We start from the raw sequence: 22,549 nt of genomic DNA, 5'->3' as shown, positions 1-22,549 counted from the left end.
AGGAGGAGAAGGAGGAGGAGAAGGGGAGGAAATCACCTCCTCAGTGCCTTGCTAAAGCATCTAAACAACAGACAGGGCATGCTGCACAAAATCAAAGCCTGCAGTTGAAGAACACGGTCCATATCCTGTGGGAATCTCGCTTTACACAGCTCCTTAGATCAGCCAGCTGGATCTATCGTGAAATACCTTGGGAAACACCGAGAAAACTCAACGGATAAAGAAACTGCGAGACTGAGGGAGAAATAAAACAAGAGAGACAAGAAGTTGTGAAGGAGAGAAGGTGAGATGTCAGCTTTGCTGGAAAACCACACACATTCCCGGTGACAGAAGGATGCCATCTCCAAACCTTCTGCATCACAGGTACAAGAAGAAGACTAAGAAGGGGGGGAAGGTGAGTCAGCACTGGATGGCAAACCTCACATCCTCCAAAACACACCCCCCAGATCACTCCTCTCCAGAAATGGGTAAATAAACCAAGAGGTGGTACCTGGAAGTGTTCACACACCGGGTAGATGCGGCCCTTAGTGCCACGGGTTAGTGGTGGCCTTGGCAGTGCTGGGGTAAAGATTGGACTTGATGAGCTTGAAGGTGTTTTCCAACCATGTTGATTCCATGAGTTGATGCTCTGGAGTGCCAACGTGATCTAACACCACAGAGCAAGTGCTGTGCTTGCCCTCACCAGGCTTCAAAGAGCCTGGATGCTCTATATCAGAACATGAACTTCTTGCCCAAGTGAGGTGTTAAAAAATAGCATGGAGTGAACATTCCCACCCCCGGCATTCCATTGGCATGCTTCACATGGAGGCACCTCAGCCGGCGCTCGGCAGCTTTAGACAGGTTTTTAATGGCATGTTTTCTCCTCTGTAAATCACTTTCATCCCCTCTGAAGTCAACTGTCTCAATATAGGTTCAGATAACCTGGAGAAATGCATTTTCCTATCAAGAACTGTCAAGTTAAAATGCAGCTCAGTGTAAAGACCTTCCAGAGAAGGAAGGAAGGAAGGAAGGAGAGAAGCTAAGCTGCAAGCACCATGAATTCCCTGAGTCTTTCACCTGAGAGAGGACACCACCTCATGAATCACACCACGCAGCAGTCCTGGTTTGCTGTTTTCTCCAACACAATCATTTTGGGGTTCTAGGGATGAGTTTTTATTAACTTGGCTCATAAAGTAAGTAAGAGAGATAGGATGGACTGAATGTGGGGAAGAGAAACTAGCCTGAACTCCGCAGACAGGAACACAAAGGGGAAGGCTCTCCAAAACCACAGCCTCTCTCAAGCTGACCTGTTGTACGTTCACATCCTCCTCCAAGACAGCACTTTCTCATCCACAAGCCTATGAAGGAACTGAGTATAAAGGGAAAGGGAATAAAGAGTTTACATCCAGCTTTCAGGAACCCAACACAGCCAGTGCAGGAACTGGCTGTTCAAGTCACCCTCAAACCAGGTAAATTCTCTCCTTCCAAAGAAAACCAGTGGCCATCTCCCCCAAAACCTGCCACCTCCTTTGTGCACAGTGGGGTTACAATAACCCTGCCTGGGTTTGGGCAGTTAGAACTGAAGGGCCATGATCTGGCACCTCCTGCTCAAGCCTTTGTTCTGCCCAAAGCACTTGGCACTTCTGCAGCCCCTGATTCCACTGCCCAGTGAATCCCATCGTTAAACACAGCCCTGTGCTTTGTGCCAAGAGCCAAAAGGTGGCCAGGAGTGGAAAGGCAGCAGCAGACAACAGCAGCCACCTAACCCCAGAGTGTGAGAGGGTGTGAGCTCACTGCATCCCAAAATAAACACGCTGCAAGCATTGTGCCACTTGTCACAAGCCATGTTTCTAACTGTTCTCTTACAACCACTGCCTCGCTGTTTGATGGTACAGCAGGTGGAGGGCTTAGCTGTTCCTCCTAGCAAGATGCAGCCCAGCTTGGCAGGGTCTTGTTTGTTAAAGCACACACAAACACACACACAACTTCACAGCCACAATGGAGATCTCTCACGTTCAGCAGCATTCCAAGTGGGATTTATTTCCCTCATTCTCCCCTCAAAATCCACTGAGTTTTTATTATGGGCCTTTCACTTACCTCCCCCATAGCTCGTCCTTCCAGAGCGAGCGCTTGAAAATCATGATTCAGTTCATCCATGGAACGCACCTATTTAGAGAAGGGGAAGAAAAACCCATGAGGAAATGCTGGATTTAGGGTTTGGTTCAGTGATAATCAGAGTTCACAGCCATTTGTCTGACACAGACCAAGAGTTACGTTCCATCTTACAGCATAGGACAAGGTTATTGAGCTCTAAGAGATGACTTACCTTTAGGACTCCCAGCTATAAGGTTTATATTGTTAGATTTATACACACACAATAAAAGGTAAAACCAGCAATTACTTTTAAGAAACACAAAGTCTCAAGCTTTTGATAAAGTTTAATGCAAAGATTAACATGGAACAGTTAAGACTGCAGGTGAGGGAGTCAAAGCATAAGCAAGCGAGTCAGTATGTTCCCTTCCAGAGGAGAAATCACTAAAGCTCGTGTATAAACCAGGTAGATTTCTAGTCAGGTTACACTGATATGAAAGGAAAAAGACCCAACTCTGGACTTGAGGACAAAGCACAGACATTCAACCATGTGCCAGGACCCAGCCCAAACTGTTGCCCTCCTCAGATAACACCCCTGTAGCGAGGCGGCGCTTACTACACCAGCCACACACACAGAGCAACACTACACACCTCCTACTCACTGCTTACACAATCCCTGCAAGCCAACAGATCTGAGGCACGTCTCTGCTAGAGCAGAGGTGAGAGTTTATAGAACATTAGGTACGAGGCATCCACAGCCTGTGGTCATTGCAGCCCCTCGCAGGCTCTTCATGGGGGATGATGACCCGTACACAGGGTCTCATGGCATGAAGGAGGCATGAAGGAGGCCAGAAACACCCAATAGTGGGCTTATAAGACAAAACCCCCCCAAAACTGGTTTAGATAGTTGATTTCTACAGAGGTGACACAAAAACCAAGATAAGAAGAGTGGTAAAGGGCAAAAAGCAGGATAAACATGAAAGCAAAGTGCACTCCAGCTGTTCCAAACCCAGCCGGGTAACTGCGCACCTAACAGAGCACGGGTATTTCCACTCCTCTCCTCAGGGTCTGAAGGAAGCTGCCCTTAAACATGCCTTTGATGGCAAATTGCCATCCTGACCTCCCTGTTACACAATATACAGTGGAAACGGGCTGCATCCATCTTCCCAAATATACTTTACCCCAGTCACTATCAAAAGCAGAGAAAAAAGAACATAGAATCATAGAATCACAGGATGGTTTGGGTTGGAAAGGACCTTAAAGCTCATCCAGCTCCAACCCCTGCCAGGGGCAGGGACACCTTCCACCAGAGCAGGTTGCTCCAAGCCCCTGTGTCCAACCTGGCCTTGAACACTGCCAGGGATGGGGCAGCCACAGCTTCTCTGGGCACCCTGTGCCAGCGCCTCAGCACCCTCACAGGGAAGAGCTTCTGCCTCAGATCTGAATTACCCATGAGACATGGTGAGAGTTGAGGCAACAACTTACACAGACCAAGACCAAACCTCTCCTCTAACAAGCCACCCTTTGGGGACTAATGTCCCCCAAAAGCTGTAACACAGCAAAGGAGGAGCAGGGAAGCCTGTGACAGCCCCCATGTGCCCCCAGGAAGCAGCAACAAACCCAAAAGCTGATGGGAGACGTGGCACTACAATGTCCTGTTCATCTTAACCCGGGCACCAACAGGGCCCACGGGGCTGAGTGGCACTTGTCAAAAGGGATCCTGCAGTCAGGTACATTAACAGCAACCACGGCCCCAAACTGTCCTTACAATTAGTAAACAGGGATGTGAGGGACCTAACAGGAGAGCAGCAGTTCATTTACCTTTCTTCTGGAATAATCCAAGGGGTTTTTCCCACTTGAGAGCTGCCCGGAAAGGAGCTGAATTGTAATTTTAAGTAAATATTAATGTCAACGAGCGGCGTTAATACTGCACCTTATATTAAGCAAATATGGTTGCTGATATGACCTTTATGTATCACTTGCCAGTGCAATACTACAGCACATTTTGAGGTCTCTCAGGGGATCACACACCAGCCTTGTGCCTCAAAGACTCCTCCTTGCTGTAGGATTGAAACAAACCTACACAGACACGCAGCAAAGCTATCACAGCCCAGACTTCACTCTCCATCACGAAGGGTTTTTCCTTCCTCTTGATGCCAAGTGATGGTTCGCAGTGAGAGAAAGGACAGGTGGAAGTAAAGAGAGCAAAAAGCCAGCCAAACACACAGGAATAAACCCAAACAGCCAGCCCAGAAAGTGCTTTGGAGAACCAGCAGCTGAGAAAGAACCAGCTGAGAAACCCTCCAGCTGAGGAGCTCAAGGAAATGTCTCCACAAGTGCAGGAGGAAGCCTGAGGCTTTCTGATTTCTATTTTATTGCTTGATGTTGAACAACATTAACCAGATCCAACATCTGCATGTAGTAATGGTAACAGCAACTGAAGAGGGTTTAAACTATTCCTGTATGAAGCCAATTATGTTAAAAAGGGCAAGCAAAGCAAACCAGAGGCTGCTTCTGGAAGCCTCAGCTCTCCAGTGGCCCTGCTTCCCCTCTCCCTACCACCATTCCCCATCTCCAGGGCTGCCCCTCTCCTTCCCCAGCACTTCCTGATGCCAGGATCTATCCAGTCCCATTCTCCCTTCCATTGGAGCACTTATTCGCCCTCTCCTCCTATTCCACTTCTGACCAGGAGGCAAAACCTCCAGGCCAGCATCCACGAAACCCAAGGTGAGATGAGCACTGCAAAGACAGGATTTGGGGAAGTTGGAACATGTAGATGGCTGCTTTCAAGGTTTCTTTGATGTGCAGTGAATTACAGGGCAGATTGCAGGCTGCCACCCTGCCAGCCAAGCAAACCAACTCCAGGTATCCCACAGATCCTACCAGAAGGAATTCTGAGCACCCTGAACCTATCTGCCATGCCAGCAAACACAAGGGCCGGGTGCTGGAAGCATAAATCCATGGAAGGGCTCCTTCCTGGGGCTTTGCTGATGCTGGATGTGCTCCTGGAGCCCTGCCTCAATCAGAGCTCTGTACGAGAGTGATGGGACCACCTCATTGTCCTGCTTCTCTGCTCCTACAGAGCAACGAGGGAAATGCTGTTACCGGGACACTTGTCAGGATAGAACAAAATGTCACGATATCTTGGAATAGCATTTGCTTGTTTCTGCAAGAAGACAAGAGATGAGAGATTCCAAGTCCTCCCTGTTTGCAGGGTACACCCCAGGCACTTGCCCAGAGCACCTCAAAGCGTGATTGTTACTTGGACATCTATTTATTCTTAACCCACGTGCACTCTGCAGCTGGGGAAAGTGGAAAGTTTCCATCTTGAGGCCTCCACATTTTAAGTCGTGCTCAATTTGTAATTAAAAATAAGAAAATCACAGAACCATGAAATGGTTTAAGGTTGAAGGGACCTTAAAGCTCCTCCAGTTCCAGCCCCCTGCCACGGGCAGGGGCACCTTCCACTAGAGCAGGTTGCTCCAAGCCCCTGTGTCCAACCTGGCCTTGAACACTGCCAGGGATGGGGCAGCCACAGCTTCTCTGGGCACCCTGTGCCAGCGCCTCAGCACCCTCATGGGGAAGAGCTTCTGCCTCAGAGCTCATCTCAGTCTCCCCTCTGGCAGGTTAAAGCCATTCCCCTTGGCCTGTCCCTACAGGCCCTTGTCCAAAGCCCCTCTCCAGGTTTCCTGGAGCCCCTTTAGGCACTGGAGCTGCTCTGAGGTTCTCAGGAGCCTTCTCTTCTCCAGGCTGAATGAGTAAAACGTTCCTCAACAAAAGTCACCATTACTACACCAGGAATCCAGGTGTGGCAATGTACTAATCCAGGAACACCAGGATTGAGGCAGTAAGAACGAGAAACACCAAAAACATTCAGGATGCTGAGGCTCCTTAGAATGAAGAGGAGAAAAAAAATATATATATATATATAAAGAGAGAGTTGAACACCCTAAATATTTAGTGGCACTTGACTGATGTACTCCCAAGTTTGAAGCTTTCTCAATTAACTAAAGGTTTCCAAACAGGAGAAGGAAACAAATGCCTCCTACTCAGCCTCGGGTGCTGCCGGCGCCTGTCTGCTCTGGAGGGCTCGCAGCTCCTTAGTTAAAACCCATCTGAGAACACACACACACACACAGATATAGTATCTAGGAGAGGAAAATAGTATTTACCAAGTGCAAATAAGCACCACACACTGTCAACAACAAGCTCACCACCACCGACTAGCCCAGGGTTCAGATATTTTGTTCCATCGACTGATTACAGCACTATTTTTAGTGCTCTCCCATAATGATGGTGGGTAAAGGAAGAATGTGAAAGTACAAGTAGGAGATGGGATTAGGTGGTTTAACTACTGGTTTTGTAGTAGAACAATCACCATTAGAATTGCTACTCCCATGAGCATTGGAAGCAAGAAGCTATTGAACTTACCCGTGGCTGGATGTGGCGTTTGGCCAAGGTGATGAGGGATGCAGGGTACAGGAATGAACCCAAGGAAGCCTCTCACAACATTGATTATGGCTTTCCTCAGCTTCTAATCACAGAGGGAAGGGCTCCAGAGAAGCTGTGGCTGCCCCATCCCTGGCAGTGTTCAAGGCCAGGTTGGACACAGGGGCTTGGAGCAACCTGCTCTAGTGGAAGGTGTCCCTGCCCGGGGCAGGGGGTTGGAGCTGGATGAGCTTGAAGGTCCCTTCCAACACAAACCACTTTGTGTTTGCATGATACATGAATGAGGGATTTAGGCACCCTCGAGATGTCTCAGGCACATATTGGGGTGCATAATTCCAGAATATCAGATGATGGAAGAAGCAACCTTAGTTTTGTCCTACTGGAGCTGGTAATACCTTGGGAAAACCACTTTCTGCTTCCCAGGTGCGTGTCTGGACCAAGTTTTTGTGCAAGCACTTGGGGCTACACTAAGATCTGGCTCACTTGACCACTGGGAGGGCTTTTCCTTTCATTCCCACCCCTCCCCTGCTCTTCCAAGGTTTAAATTCAGAGGGACAAAGGTGGAAGGAAGGGAAAGGCCACATCTCATTGAGCACCTCTGTCACAGGGAGATGGAAGTGGCCCAAGGCCGTGCTGGCAACGGGGCAAAGGGCTCATTTGAGGGTTTGATAACAGTCAAGTGCCACCCAGAGCAGAATCAAGGTCTGAAACCCAACTTCTGTACACGGCAAATAACACAGGCAGGTGCTCCCAAAAGAAACAACTGCCCTAGAACAGAAGTTACCTTTAACAAAGGAAGAGGAGAAACGTGATAGCTGAGAGGAGATCACCTGGAGGGAGAGCAGCATCTCATGACATAGGCACACAAAGGCTGTTCATCACAGAGCAGAGGGATCATCACTCAGAGAAGCCAATTCAAAGGTATCTCAGCAAACACCTCAAAGCAAGTTCTCAGGTACAGGCATCACCACATCCAATGCTCTGGAACAGCTCCTTAAGGAGGTTTCCATCAGGAGTTGGGATTAATTGTGCCAGTTTGAGAGGACAAGGTTACCCCGGATGGAGAGGGGGGGTTCTAGCCTGTGTAGTTTCACCCACTGAGAAAAACACTCTGTTTATCACAACCTGTCCTGCAGAAGCACAGAGAGGTCACACCAAGGCAGGAAAACATGGGACAGCCAAAAAGGGGAAAGCAAAGCTGGAGAGAGGGGAGGAAGAGAAGAGGCAGGAGCTGTGCTCTAATACAGCTCTATTCAAAACACTCTCGGGCACAAGGTATAAACTGAAACACTCGAATTCTTCTTGAAGCACTGAAATTTGTATATTCAATAGTGTGAAAATAGCTTTGCTCTTCCTGAGCAAGCACCCAGCAGGGAAGCAGAGCTCAAAGCCGGGCTGCATGGGGCTTGGAGCAACCTGCTCTAGTGGAAGGTGTCCCTGCCCGTGGCAGGGGTTGGAACTGGAGGAGCTTTAAGGTCTTTTCCAACCCAAACCAGGCTGGGATTCCATGGTTCTCATCCTATGATACACCCCAGAGCCAGCACACCCATGTGCAATCCCAACTAGAGCTGGGTACCTTCCCACTGCCTGTCAGGGACACGAAAACCTATGGATTCTGAGGAAGCACAATCTTAAACCACCCTCCTGAAGATTTCAGGGGCGGTTTTCTTCTCCCCTGTACAAGTAGAAGGATTTTCCAATACCCAACCTTAAATATCCAAGTTCACCAACCTACTCTTGCTCCTTCTAGCTCAGGAAGGATTTTCAAAGGGTGATATAAAGCAAAAAATCAAATGAAATGTTCCAATTCCCCTTTCCCCAAGACACCCCTTTACTAGGGGGAAATCTCTGTGACACAGATCAGCCAAATGAGACATTTCACTCAGGAAGGTTATTATGTTATAAATCATCTGGGTATTGAGTTAGCACAGCCCTTGCGGTGGCAGCATTAAGAAAAGCCCTAACACTGGGATAGGAAGAAGTAGCCATGAAAACTCCAAGAGATTTAATGAAACACACCTCAGAAAGCTGTCTCCCAGAGCCCTGGGTGCTAACACATGGTCTACATGAAGGACCCTGTGCCTTCAACTCCAGCAGATCCCAAGCCAGGTTATCTGGACCTCTCACACACCAAATGCTTTCCACAGGTGGATCAGGAAATCCCTGACCTGAAGAGTCACTCAAATAGGATAGGACAAGGGGTGATGGGTTTAAACTTAAATGGGGAAGTTCAGGTTAGATATCAGGAAGTTCTTCCCTGTGAGGGTGGAAGAACCTTCACAGGGTGCCCAGAGAAGCTGTGGCTGCCCCATCCCTGGCAGTGTTCAAGGCCAGGTTGCACAGAGCCTTGGTGACATGGTGTTCTGCTGACAGACAGGGTACACCACAAAGTGACCACACACTAGCTGTATAATAGCAGAGTTTATTAAACAAGCACACTAAAGCAAGCACACTAACGTGAATTAGGTAAATCTCTCTCTATATAGTGAATAAGAACAATAAAGCAAATCAGAGATAGAGGTATATAAGTTGGAGGTTGGAACTAGAGGATCTTAAGGTCCTTTCCAACCCTATGATTCTAACTAAAGTACCAAAGACAGTTAGCAATGCATTAAATCATTACTGAAGAGAGAGATTAAGAAGAAATACATCACCAATTACCACTGAATCATTACCCAGGCCCACACCTCCAGCTGGGAAGCCCCGTTGCAGCCCATGCCGGGAGTCTCAGGTAATAGGGAAAGTTCCTGCATGGTGCATCCACCCATAGGTGAGGCTTCTCCCATGGCTACAAGAGGGTCCCACTTTTGTACCCTTATCAAAACGACTGGCTTTATGCCAGATCTCTAATCATTCACTTGTGGAGCCGTGCAGTGTCTCATGATCTCACTGTTGTCCACGCTGAGAGCTTTGGCCACGCACCCCAGTGCAGCCAAGTATGAAGGTCATAGAGCAGCTGCACACCTCTGTTTTCCTGCCTCTTTCCAACAGTCACCATGAACATAAAACATATATACTCTACCGAATACACTGTGGCAAACAACATCCTTTGTTATGTCTCTCAGTCCTGAGAGGGAATCAACTCTCAGCTACGTTCCCCTATATTACGCATGGTCTAGGGTGAGGTATCCCATGGCAGGGGCTTGGAACTGGATGATCTTCAGGTCCTTTCCAACCCAAACCATTCTATGAGTCTATGCTTCACTTCCAAGCACAAACATGAGGGCTCCTGCTCTCTCAGCTTCCAGGATCTTTCTAGAGGACCTTGCCATGACTTTAAGGCAAACTGGTCACAGTGCCTGCCAACGGGCACTAACACAGCCCAACATCAAATCCAGACACTTCCACAGCAGCATTGTTTGAGTAGCTGTGCTCTACACAAGCAGCTGCCAGGAGATTTACCTCCTGTCTCCACTTGAATTCAAGCTCCCAGTTAAGAAGCTCTATGGTCACATTGCCCAAAGGCAAAACTGAGCATAAACCCCAGTCCCAGCCCTGCTGCTCTCACTATTCTTCACCAGCTCCATGAGAAAAATTCCCCACATTCAACAAGATGATCCCTGTGGAGTCCTATTGTCTCCAATTATTAAATATGTTCTCAGAGCAAGCAAATGCTTAAAATCATTTGCTTCTACTAAACAGCTCCCCTACTACCCCCAGTGCAATCCAGACAGTCTGAGCACAGCCACTCACTGCAATTCAGGAGGGACCACACCACAGAGACGTCCCCTGTGCTCAGGTTCAAGCACACACACGCCTGCACCAGCCCCGGGAGACCCTGTCCCAGAAATCCCAGCCAGTTTTCCTAAACCCCTGCTCAGTGTTGATAACTTCTCCCAGCTCAACGTCCTGACCAGCTTTTCCTTCCCTTCAGAAGCCGTAGATTGCTGTTTGGATTTGGAATGAGATATGAAAGCTTTCAAAGAATCATAGAATCATGGAATTATTTGGGTTGGAAGGGACCTTAAAGCTCACCCAGCTCCAACGCCCTGCCATGGGCAGGGACACCTTCCACTAGAGCAGGTTGCTCCAAGCCCCTGTGTCCAACCTGGCCTTGAACACTGCCAGGGATGGGGCAGCCACAGCTTCTCTGGGCACCCTGTGCCAGCGCCTCAGCACTCTCACAGGGAAGAGCTTCTCCCTCAGAGCTCATCTCAATCTCCCCTCTGGCAGGTTAAAGCCATTCCCCTTGTCCTGTCCCTCCAGGCCCTTGGCCAAAGCCCCTCTCCAGGTTTCCTGGAGCCCCTTTAGGCACTGGAGCTGCTCTAAGGTCTCCCCTTAAGGAGCCTTCTCTTCTCCAGGCTGCCCCAGCCCAGCTCTCTCAGCCTGTCTATAGGAATTTTGTTTAGGAGCTCAGAGATTCCAACTGGGAAAAAAAAAGTCTGATTCCACCATTACTTGAGTGTCTGCAAGAACAAAGAGGAATTCATAATGTATGCTATTTGTGGGGATGGGGTAGCTTTGATACCTAGAGATGCAAAGTGACAGTAGCATCTTTAATTGCTGAGTTTTACATTAAAACTTGCCTCCCCTCCCCTTCTGGTAAAGGGAATACTGCAAAGGGAAAATAGAAAATGAATGAGCATTTTCCTGCTGTTCACAACAAGAGGATACAATCTACTTCCTTGGGAGCAGAGAAACTTCAGTTTCTTGAGTCATGCCTATTACAGCCATGCACAGCTCCATCCTCAGAGCAGCTCCTCAAAGTACCAACAAATGAGAACAGGCAGCGCAATGAGAAACCAAATCAAGGGCACAGTAAATAAGTTCTGACTCACAGCACTTGTAACTATAGAGTAACACATGATGAAATACTATCATTTGGTAAAACTCACTGGAGCATTATCACCAACAGACAGAAAGATGCCTGTCTGCAGCTGTAACAAAGAAGAAACTGGGATTCAACAACTAAAGAATCCTTCTATCTTTAATTACAAGTCCCAGGCTCCAGGCAGACATTAACCTGTATTACCCTATGATTAGTTTTTTCTGACTTCCCATTATCTTTTAGCTGCTGAGTTTCTGAACCACTCTTCAAGGCAACAAGGGCCCTCGCTGCATTATCTTTGCATGTCTAAAATCAAAAGTACAGCAACGTGAGTGTATCCACCCGAAATTGAGACCAACCAGACATCCCTAATGATTTCCCACCTATCTTGGCTTTAAACCAACCACCAGGACTGAGCGACAAACACGTTACAGCCAAAGTGCAAACCACCAGGAAGCAGAACAAACAAGGTCCCAACGTTAACTGGGTGTATTTTGAGCTTCAGATCACAAAAGACATGGGAGAAAACCAGAAAGTATCACATTTAGATCTCCTCCATCGTTCTCTCTTGCAACAAGTGACGAAAACTTGGCCAGTTAACACAGAAATTACACCTCCTCACTTTAAAGGAAATAACTGCGTTGAAATAACTTCATTAAATCCTTTGTTTCCACATAAGGGAATAAGGACAATATTCTTCTGGTTGCTTAGTTCATATTGCAGAGTTTCATATTCTTTTTCTTCCAGCCAAAATGAACCTGGATTTCCTTCTTTGTTGATGCACACACCAACATCAATGAGGTTGCAAAACTCACTGCAACGTTTGCTTTTCAAAGGTCTGGATGGCAACACTTCCACCCCAGGCAGTGCAGCAGAGCAGTGAGAGCCTGTTCCCTTCTACCTGAAATACTAGAGGCAGGAGATACTCATGTGAAGGTTGCAGAAGCCTCGTCTCTGCTGCTCTGCTGCTTGTGGGAATGATTCCGTGTGAAAATGTGCTGCCACTTAAGTCGTGCTCCCTTAGAAGAGGGAGCACATCTCCTTTGAGGAGTTACTCACAGGTCACAGAGAGAAAACCAAAGTGAGTCATGCACTCATTTAACTCACAGCATATCTGACAATGCAACTGCGAAGTAGACTTCTAGTAAACACTACTCCCGAGGCACAGGCCAGCCCACTACCCCTTTAGAAACATTAAGTTGCTGCAAGAAGGTAGTTTTGTGCCTAAAAGCTGTTTCCTGACATTCCTAAGGCAGTTCTCAGTTCAGCTAAGCACATGAATAGCACCCTCCCCTTCCAATTAGAAGAAGAAAAACCCAAACCCAAAACAAACGAGCAAAGAAACCCCAGGAAAACACATTACCAGTGACTTCCAGAGCTGTGTTTTTCAATATTGGGAATGGTAAAAGCCCAACCTCCATGCATTGGCAGTTTTGTAATGCCATTACATAAGAATTATTTAACTACAGCACCAGATTTGAACAGCAGCAGCAGGCACTGCTACACTGGTTCACACATTGGGAAAAAAATAAAATCAATCAATAAAGGCAATGAGAAACTTTGCAAACATGTATTTGACTGTCACAGAGTGGTTTGGGCTTTCAACACCCTCCAAAGCCAAAATGTTTCAGCTTATAGCTACCAAGGCACCACAATCCTGCAAAGAGAAAACAAAAACAAGCACGACTGTTGCCATTCCAACCACCCCAATAACCAGCTTAAGCATCACGAAAAGCATCTATCACAACCGCCCGCTGCGTTTACGTGTTGAGTTTGGAAACAGGGAACTTGGTTTTTACCTGATGTTCTGCATGAATGTTATCCCCAGTAGGCCAGCGATGTTTGCTGTTATTATAGCCGCCTCCACCACTTCCTCCTCCCCCAAGCTGCTCACCATGCTGCCTCTGGAAGAAGTAATCCACCATGGCGTCGTCCTGGGAGCGCCCAGCAACTCCAATGGATCCAGGAACAGGACTGGAGTGTGTCCCTGCTGCAAGGGCCTGATTTGCAGCTGGCTGTGGCTGAGCCTGGGACCCTGTTCCAGATGTCAGTACAACAGGCATGTTGGGATTAGCTGTATCTTGAGCGTGCTGCTTCAGGTGGGGGCTGAACGAGTCCTGCCACAGTACTGCTTTTCTCTTCAAAACACACGCAACGCTCATTCCACCAGCACCTATGGAGGGAGAGGGATGGAGGGAGGGGAGATGGAGGGAAAGAAGGAAGGAAAAGATAACATGAAATCCTTATAGCTGCAGCTTTACAGCCTCAATCACACACCCAGCTCGTGACTGGCAGGGAAACATCACGACGCCAAACCCGACTCCTTGTAACATATTCTTTGCTCCATTAACCTAGCAACTAAAATATCACCTAACAATGCATGCCAGCCAAAAAAAAAAAAACCCACATTTGGTGCTGCAAAGTGTTATCAGCACACACAAGATTCGTGTAAGGTGCCCGTTACACTGAAATCAGAATGTGTGCAATGGACACGACACCCACTGGAGTGCCACCACAGAACATGGTTCCCTGATGGAACACGAATCCCACCCTCAGAGCCTGCTGTGCTTGTTTCCACGTGATATGTCACAGGCCAGATCCCTCAGTCAATACACGAGCCCCAATATCACCATGTGCTTGCTCAGCCATGCTAAATATCAAGGCAGGCTTTTTAAATGCAAACTTAAACCCCTGGATTTCTACTTCTACAGGTAGCCCCCAATACAACGTGTACCCTGCCTGCATGCTCCGCCGCTGGCTCGGGTCATAGTAAAACACACCAGCCTGTTGGGTACAGGATTGCCTGGAGACAGAGCAGGTAACCTCCCAGTGCCTGGGATCCTGCAGAAGCTTCCAGAGCAGCCAGCAGTGCCAGCAGGGGAAAGCTGGACGAGTCACAGACACCCTCCAACCCCGAAACCACCCCAAACACTTTGCATACACCCCACATCATGTGTGTGCAGGAGGACAGCAGCCGAGCTGGGCTCACAGCACCTCCCTAATTTCCTATCCCCCCAGTATTCTGGTGACATCCCAGCGGCACAAAACCATGGAAGTTTGTTATTTAAGACGTTATCAGCTGATCCTGAGAGCAACGAAGACATCGCACGTGTGAACAGAGATGTGTTTTCATCTGTTATGCAACGCTCAGCCCATGCAGAGCACACACACAAACCAAACCTGGGTCTGCAGCCATGCTCTAGTCAGAATTGGGTTTATTTAAGATCACCCCTAGTTTATGGCTTCAGTTACCAAAAGACAACCCCAAAGATCCCACACAGGAGTTATAAGGATGACACTAAAGGCAGGGGGTGTTCTGTACACCAGAACACGTTACTCTTGTACCTTGGTGGCTGCAAACCCTGGCCCTGATCCTGACGGCCTGAAAGGCGCCTCTGTTTGCTCCCTGCTCATCAGAAGAGTTTTGAACAACACTCAACTACTACAGGCAACTTCCCAGAAGAATGTTCTAACAGTGGAGAGAGAAAGTTGACACCAAAAATCAAGAAATAATAATAATCCAAGTCCTATCTTGGCTCAAACTTTATCAGGTTTGTCCCACACATTGGGAAGGGTGTTAATAGTCACACGAAAGCAACTCGAAGAACTGCAGGGATGAGATTCAACTGCCCCTACACACAGCTTGCACACAGCTTGCACAGCCACACACACAACTCCAGGAGGTTTTCTTATACAAAGACCTTCACAACTTACATACCAGCAGCATTCAACAGAACTAACTCGTCTGACTTCCAAAAAGTCTTCCCCAACCGCTTCAGAAACCACTGTGACAACACCTGATATTACTAAACCCTGTTTTTAAGAACACAATACTACAATTTAATGGCATGTTTCCCTTAGGTTCCCTTTAATAATCGTTATCAAAACCCTTTGGTACCATGAAATGAAGGAATAAAGCACCTCTATGCAAGAAGAAAAACTAAAAGTAAGTAATTCGTGGGAAGAAATTCACATATCACCCAGTTGGGGCGTGTAGGAACTGCTGACAATGAAACCTGAGCAGCCGCTGTGCAAAGAGGTTGCAAGTTCTCTCTGGGCAGTCCTAAAAAACATCGGAAGATACTATGAATCCACAACGAGTTTCAACTATTTGCACATTGTGCCAAGGCCCCTTTTCCAGTGGGAATACGCAGCGAACAAAGTTGCGAGTGGCAGGCAGCAGAGCCACAACGTTGCTTCCCTCCCAAGGAACCTGCTGTTGAGCAGCACAAAGTGGTTTCTGCTCTAATTTACACGCAGATGGGGAAGAATTGTGTTACTATAAAGACTTGGAGCGGGGGGGTGAGGCTGTGGAAAGCCTCAGTGGAGGCACTGTGCAGCTCCGCACCACTGCCTGCTGCTCCCAGACACTTCCTCTTTCGTCTGCTCCAGACAAGGCAGCTCCAAAGCCGAGAGGGAAAACTTGGCACGGGCGACATTTTGAACGGGAGCGCAGGGGGAAGGAGCTTTGGGGGGAGTTCAAGTTTACTCCCAAGGCGGGTTTTTACAGAAATGCCCTGGGTAAAGGCAGGCGACAGCTGAATCCTGTCATTCAAAGCACACGGAGCATCGCGACTCTGGACAGTCACCTACACAGCGTGCACCATTCGTTAACCCGCAGCTGCTAATGGCTCCGAGGAGCCTTTCCAGTCCCCAACCTCTTCCCCCCCAAAAAAAGACACAGAATAAACTTTTCCAACAGAACCCATCCGCTGGGAAGTTTCCTATTTACAAACAAAGGTTCCTACACCCCTACCCAGCGGTCAAGGCTGCGATTTGCCTTCTCCCTCGATAAAAACACAGCGTGTAAATAAACCCGCTCTGGGTGATAGTTACAAGCAGAATACTTGAGATTATGGGATGTTCCACAAGCAACAAAAACTCCGGAGCCATCTCCAAGCAAGTTTGAAGCATGGCCTTGAAGAAAGCAGCTTTAAGCCCCAGCGAGCACAGCTCCACGCTCGGCTCTTCCCTGCTCCTGTCCAATATCCCTCTAAAAATAAGGCAAGATCCAAAAATTCAGTCAGCGCCAAGAGGCGTGTTTCCAAAAGTTCAATCCCGAGCGAGAAGGGACTTGGGGCTGGGTGGGTTATTTGGGAAAGTTGGGCTGGATGTTCAAGCAGAGCCATTGTTCCAGCGCTGTGTGGGCCTAGGAGAACTTTTCACGTTAAACCTTGTGTTTTCCTCCAAGCTGCAGGACACTGGGTCCCGCAATCACCGACCGAGGTGCTTAAAAGCACCCCGAAAACCTTGGGGGATAAATGCTCCCCCGTCCCCCACCTCCCCCGGTCTAAATAAAGGAAATTCCTTACTCATGATCTGCCTAATAAAATCTCTGCTGTGAACAAAGTTATTAAACACTAACTACAAATAGATATATATATATAAACGCCCCCCCCCAGAGTGTTTCTCAGGCTGGGGCAAGAGACAAGACGCTGCAAATTACAAGCCTGCAATTAAAACGAGCCAAACGCTGTTATTACGTGAAAACGAGATAAAAACAAGGGGAAGGGATTAACCCCCCCACACACACACACACAAACACAAACCCACCCCCCCCGGGTCATCAGCACATCCAAAGTATTGTCTGCATCCTCCTTCCCCTCCCCTCCCCAAGCGCCGTCCCTTTCCCCCCCCCCCCCCAAGGGACACCGACCCGCGGAGACCACCCCCCCATAAGGCCAAAAAGGGGGAACCCACCGCCCCCCCCCTCCAGCGGGCCGGGCCCCCGGGTAACAAAGCCCCCGGCGAGCCGGGCCCGGCGAGAAGGGGGAGCCCCAGGAGAGCCCCGCTGCGGGCCGGGCCCGGGGTGGGGGGCGACGCAAGCGGGGGGCGCCGGGATGGGCCATGGTTCCCCCCCCCCACAATAACACCCCGGTCCCTGGCGGCCGGGAGCCGCGCTCGAGAGGCGGGGGCCCGCCGCGGCCCCCCCCCCGTTCCCGGTAACAATAGGGGCCAGGCCCCGGCCCCCGAGCGCCGACAAGGAGCCGGGGCGGGAGCGCCAGACACAGCGCCCCGCCGCCGCTCGCCTTCGGGGCGGCCTAGCGCCGCTCCGCCTGCCCCCCGCACCAATATGGCCCCACCGGCGGCTCCGCTGGGGTGCGTGGCGCGGCGGGGGCTCGGTCCGGTGCCGATACTCACGGGCGGAGCGGTAGGATGAAGACGGATCTCGGCCCCCCCCAGGCCGCTCGCCGCCTGCCTCTCCCCCTGCCTTTCACTCCGACAACATGGCGGCCCGGCGGGGACGGGCGCCGCGCTGCACGCCGGGAAGGCGAGGCCGCTCCAAGCGGTGCCGGGCCGCTGCCGCTCCCCCGGTCGGGCCCGGCCCTGCCCGCCGGCCCCGGCCCCTTCACACACACCCGCCGGGGGCAGGCGCCTTCCTCCGCGGCCCTTCACCCGCGCGGGCTGGGGCCAAGCCGCGGCCCCGCGGCCCCAGCTCCCACCGTGGCCCCGGTGTGGTCGTAAGGCTCAGGCCGCCCTCAGCCCCGCGCTGCCCGGTCAATGGGGCTGGGATGAAGCCCGCTCCCGCACACCCCGCACCCCGTAGGCAGCCTCCAGCGCCCTGCCCCACAGCGCAGCACCCACCCGGGTGCCCGCCATGCAGAACCGCAGCAGAGGCACGGCGAGCGGGTCGCCCTCGCCCCACACCAGCAGCCAAGCACGATTTTGAGGTGTATCTCCCCCTCTTTCCACTCCCTTTCCCCACAAAGCCAGGGCTGTAACGAAACTACACACCCCAGCGTGCGCTGCTCCGGCTGCAGCCGGGCTCCAGCCTGGGCACTAAAACACAGCGCGGGACTCTGGGAGCAGTAGTTTCTGCCATAACACCTCCATGTTAAAGGGGCAGCTCGGTCGGGAGCGGCCGCGGTTGGTTTTGTGCAGCCTCCTCCATAAAGATGTTGGGCTCTTATGATTTGGGGGGCGATTTAGCATGTGCGCTTGGTGCTTTGATGTGATGTTTGCTCTCCCTCTCGGCCAGGCGAGTGACCCACACATGAGAAAGAGAAGGGAAGCGCTCGGGACATGCCCTTGCATGCACAGAGAGAAAGCAAGCCCAGCACGGCGGCTCCAGCAATTCAAAGGGCTTCAGCAGCCAACGGGCTCCCACATTTATATATATCTCTATTTGTAGACCACACAGGGCACAGCGAGAGGTTTTCCTTTATCCCGAGCTTTTGAGGGCAAAGCAATCAGGTTGTGGTTTCGGGTACAAGAAGTTACCTCGAACCCGGTTTATCGTTAAAACACGAGCAGGGCCGCATCCAGCTGAGATCTAGCTCTGTGGCTTGCACCCATTTTCTCCCCAAAGGGCTGCCGGGATGATGGGTGTCTATGTGCCACGCTGCCTCTTCCAGGCACCGAAAGCACCGCAGCTGCGTGGAAGCAGGGCCTCAAGCTTGGCCAACCTCCAAACCCATGGGGGGACACACAGCTCGTGGCTGCAGCCTGGGGGGTGCTGAGTACGTGACGGGGACCTTTGGGATAAGGAGTTAGCTTATAGCTTGTACAGCACCCAAAGCTTTCTTCAGCCGGCGCCAGCGTGGCTTATTTGACCTGGCAGAGCCTCACTGTGATAAACTGCTCTGCTGGGACCATGCCTGCGCCGATGTTGTCCAAACGGGTGTGTGGCCCTTGGCACGGTCCCCCCCATGCCCTGAGCACCCCACGACAGCTGCAGCATGGATCCTGTGCAACGAGTAGCTCCTGTTAGCGAGGCCTGGCTGCCTCCAGGCTCTTCACCAGCATAGGAAAGTCAGCAGGTTCTCCTAGCCAGCGTCCCGAAAGAAGATGAAGATTATTCTGCTGAGCTGCGCTGCCCTGCTCCGAGCAAACGGCCTCAGGGATGCATTCAGCCTGTCAGAAGTGTGCTTGTGGCATGAGGCCAGAGCAGTTCTCCACCTTCCAGCTGGTAGAGCCCCAAACTTGGCTCTGCCATGCCGTGGTGGACCATGCAACATCCCCAAGGTGTGAGCAAGGCCAACCTTGGTGTAGCAGAGATGTGAACAGTGGAACTGTGTCATCTTGGCACTGGAGCAAATAAATCTGTCCACACACCCTTCTCCTCCCTGAACATCCCGGGTTCCTACAAGGCATCGATGTGGACTCTTGGGTGACAAATACCCAAGCTGTGAAGCATGAGAGGTCGGGAGTTGTTTCTCACACCATGTCTTCACTTGTGGAGCCCAGGGGAAGACGGGCAGGTCCCTGCTTGCTTCTGCTGGCCAGGTTTTAGGGTGCTGTGCTTGCAAACTGGCAACCTCAGCACCCCACCTTGCTGGTGGGGCCTCCTGGCCCCCAGCTATCGTGCTGGTGGTAGCGCAGAAGTCCCCAAGCAGTGCTGACCCTCTGCTATGAGCCAGAGATAACAGCTACACCGCAGCGGGTTGCAGCATGCACCCAGGCTGCTGCTGACATTAGAAACAGGGTTCCTGTTAATTACACCAGGGATAATTACATTTATACCGGTATAATGAGAGGGGGAGGGAAGGAGTCCTCCTGTGGTTGAAGTGTTAGTGGTTAAAACCCACGTATGCCAGTTAGTTTACTCGGTTTAGGAAGAAAGAGGCAGGGAAATGGCACATGGGGACGTGCAGCCCTGTGGCTGTGGGACTGAGACAGAGTTTGGGTCTCACCTCAGGATGAGCCTGACTCTTTTCTCCTCCTGGTTTGCAGCTGGTGCATCCTTTGGGGAGGATGCTCGGTACATGAACCCATGCCTTTCCCCCAGGTCATGGAGGGTACATCACTCCCATCGCTTTGGTTTTACACCCATCGTCTTATATTCAGAGCAAGAGGGGAAATTCTTCAAAACAAAAATGATACGAACAATCCCCCAAAATGGCCCCAGCCATCCCCACTGCACGATGTCACCATCCTGCTTCCACATCAACCTGAAACAGGGACATGGGTGCAGCATCCCCAGCAGCGATGCTTTTGCTACCCCAAGAACTATCAATCAGGGCACCTCAGATTTAAAAAGCACGTGAGCGTGGGCATTGCACTGCTACCCACAGCCATGGTGAGGTCTGGGGCGCTTCACTTTGAACCCCTTATCCCCTGGACCAAGCCGGTCCCTCCTTCCAGCCGCTGTCCCCTGCCTGGCCAAGGCTGAGATGTCATTATAGAGTCCGAGCATCTCTCACTGCTATCCTGTGAGGAATCCCTGTGTCACTGTAAACAGGAAGGACAAGAAGAAAAACGAGTTGATTTTCTTCCATCCCAGCCTGAGCAAAGAAATGGCTGAGGAGCAACAAAGGATTAATTTACCCTGTGCAGAAGCGCCAGCTCCCTCCCGCAGCAGAGAGACCCTGGCGAGTCACAGATGTTAAGGAGTAAAAAAGCCGCTTTCACAACCTCAGACAAAGGCATAGAGATGCTTTTCAGGGACTCGACTTGATCCATAGATCCGGCTGCCTGGTCCTAGGTGTGCTGAGAGAAATACAGCTGGTTCCAAAGGAACGGGAGCAGGAACGGGAGCAAGGCTGGTAGGATGTGGTGGGTGTATGGGAACAATGATGTTTGCGTGCTTGGATGGAAGCTCACCGCTTGCTTTTGGTTGTAAATTGATCCAGGAACACATCCCAGGCCTTATTTCCCACCTCTTGGATTTCTTTAGCAAGATGGTTCTCCAGCGCTCATGCAGTGGCAACCCCAAAGGACACTGTCCTGAAATTGCATTGCCCAGCAGACCCATGGCATGGCTGGAGGAACCCTGAAATCCCTGGCCCCACATCCCTAAAAAGACACTCTTGCCAGTGCTCACATCTCCTCCAGTCCCAGCTGGAAGGTGAAACATGGATAGGTGTTCATCTAGATGAATTTTGGATGGACACAGTGGGAGCTCCTGCAGCTTCCTCTGTTGGCTGTAGCACATCCGTGGGCAGTATGGAGATGGCTTGTCCTCGGCAGAGACTAAAAACATGTGATGAGTTTCCTGCAGCCTGCCTGCTTCCACCAGGAGCTGCTTCCTCCTCAAAGATACTGCACATACATATATATATCATGTAGATATATGGACCAAGGCCCCATCACTCCCCTGGAGAGCAGCTAAGATGCCTTTGCTGGAGCAAAGCAACATCATGCTCTGGTCCTGCAGCAGAGCCAGCTCTGAATCAGCTGCCTCTTAGCTCCAGAGCCTCAGGAAGGGCTCAAGGATGGGATGGAGCCAGTGCGGGCAGCTGCCCAGGCAGGAGAAGCTCCATTTTATTCCTGCAAGTGGGACATGTGCCAGACATGTTACACCATTCCCTGAACTTGTGTCCCTGCCCTGTTGCCATGGGACTCCTGTGTTGTTCCTGGCACTGGTGCCTCCTGCTCCGAGTGGTTTGGTTGCATTGCCAGGGCAAGCTGGGAGCAGAGAGGCTCCACTCTCACCCTTTGCCCTTTCTTGCTCCGCAAACCCTGCTGTAGCACACTGGATTTTAGCAAAATCACTCAGAATATGAGAGAGAAGAAAGGCAAATGCATTTCAAGCACCAGACCTGCTGCAGGCTCTTTCCAGCTTGGGCAAGAGGGGACATGGGGGTTCCACATCCACATCTCCCTCATCCCTCTGCCCCAAGGCAGATCCAGCCCTAACTGGGCCATGGGTACCATGGGAAGAACCTCATCTACAAAGCAGTAATTAAAGGCTGGATCCTAATGCATGTGCCTCGAGGGGCTGAGCTGAGGTTACACAGGCAGATGTAACGCTGGTGTTTCCTAAATGTGGGCACAGGAGTCTGCAGTGGGGGTGATGCTCATCTACACGTGACAACGTGTTGGGGTGTTGTGTTTTCTTGGCTGGGAACATAACAGGAAGCACATCTTGAACGTGCAGCGAGCAGATAGCTGTGCCCTGGGGAGGGCCCCAGGAGGCTTCTGTGACAGCCCAGCAACAGCAACATGTCACCAATGACAAGGACAAGAGCAAAGCGGACAGCTCAAACCCAAGAAATCAGGTCTGGAGAAGCTGGAAGCAAAGGGGTTGGGGGTTAGGAAGACCTTCTGGCTGACTGACCCTTATTCATCCCCTTGCTCCTGTCTGAGCATTGCTGCCCTGTGACTCTGCAGTCTGTACGTTCCCAGAAACAATATATATTTTCCATTACATATTCCAATGAATAGCTCTGTCTGCAGGGGAAGGATCCGATGGTCTCAGTGCTCTCCAGCCCCTGGAGATGTTAAGAGAAACCCAGAGCTTCCCTCCTGCTGATCTTCCAGTGCTGAGGAAGAGCTGATGCAGTGCAAATGAGACACACAGAGCTGGTGGAAAGAAAGAGCTCC

The 22,549-nt window shown here is 50.6% G+C and overlaps 1 protein-coding gene across 9 annotated transcripts in view; it reads right to left on the bottom strand.

Moving 5' to 3' along the window:
- The window catches only part of PUM1 (pumilio RNA binding family member 1), a 68,361-nt gene extending 50,829 nt beyond the window's left edge, over nucleotides 1-17,532 (bottom strand). For 7 of the 9 annotated variants that reach the window (XM_030503596.1, XM_030503598.1, XM_030503599.1 and 4 more), the window contains exons 1-3: nucleotides 17,426-17,531; nucleotides 13,084-13,457; nucleotides 2,074-2,142 (exon numbers count right to left, since the gene is read on the bottom strand). In XM_030503596.1, coding sequence (XP_030359456.1) covers nucleotides 2,074-2,142; nucleotides 13,084-13,446 — 432 coding nt within the window. In that variant the 5' untranslated portion in view covers nucleotides 13,447-13,457; nucleotides 17,426-17,531. Of the gene's footprint in view, nucleotides 1-2,073; nucleotides 2,143-13,083; nucleotides 13,458-17,425 lie in introns of all 9 variants that reach the window. The other 2 variants (XM_030503597.1, XM_030503603.1) reach the window with 1 other exon arrangement.
- Between the last annotated feature and the right edge of the window lie 5,017 nt (nucleotides 17,533-22,549).

This window comes from Strigops habroptila, chromosome 12 (genome assembly GCF_004027225.2).
Source record: "Strigops habroptila isolate Jane chromosome 12, bStrHab1.2.pri, whole genome shotgun sequence".
NCBI lineage: Eukaryota > Metazoa > Chordata > Aves > Psittaciformes > Psittacidae > Strigops > Strigops habroptila.
This window is presented reverse-complemented; position numbering and strand designations above follow the sequence as displayed.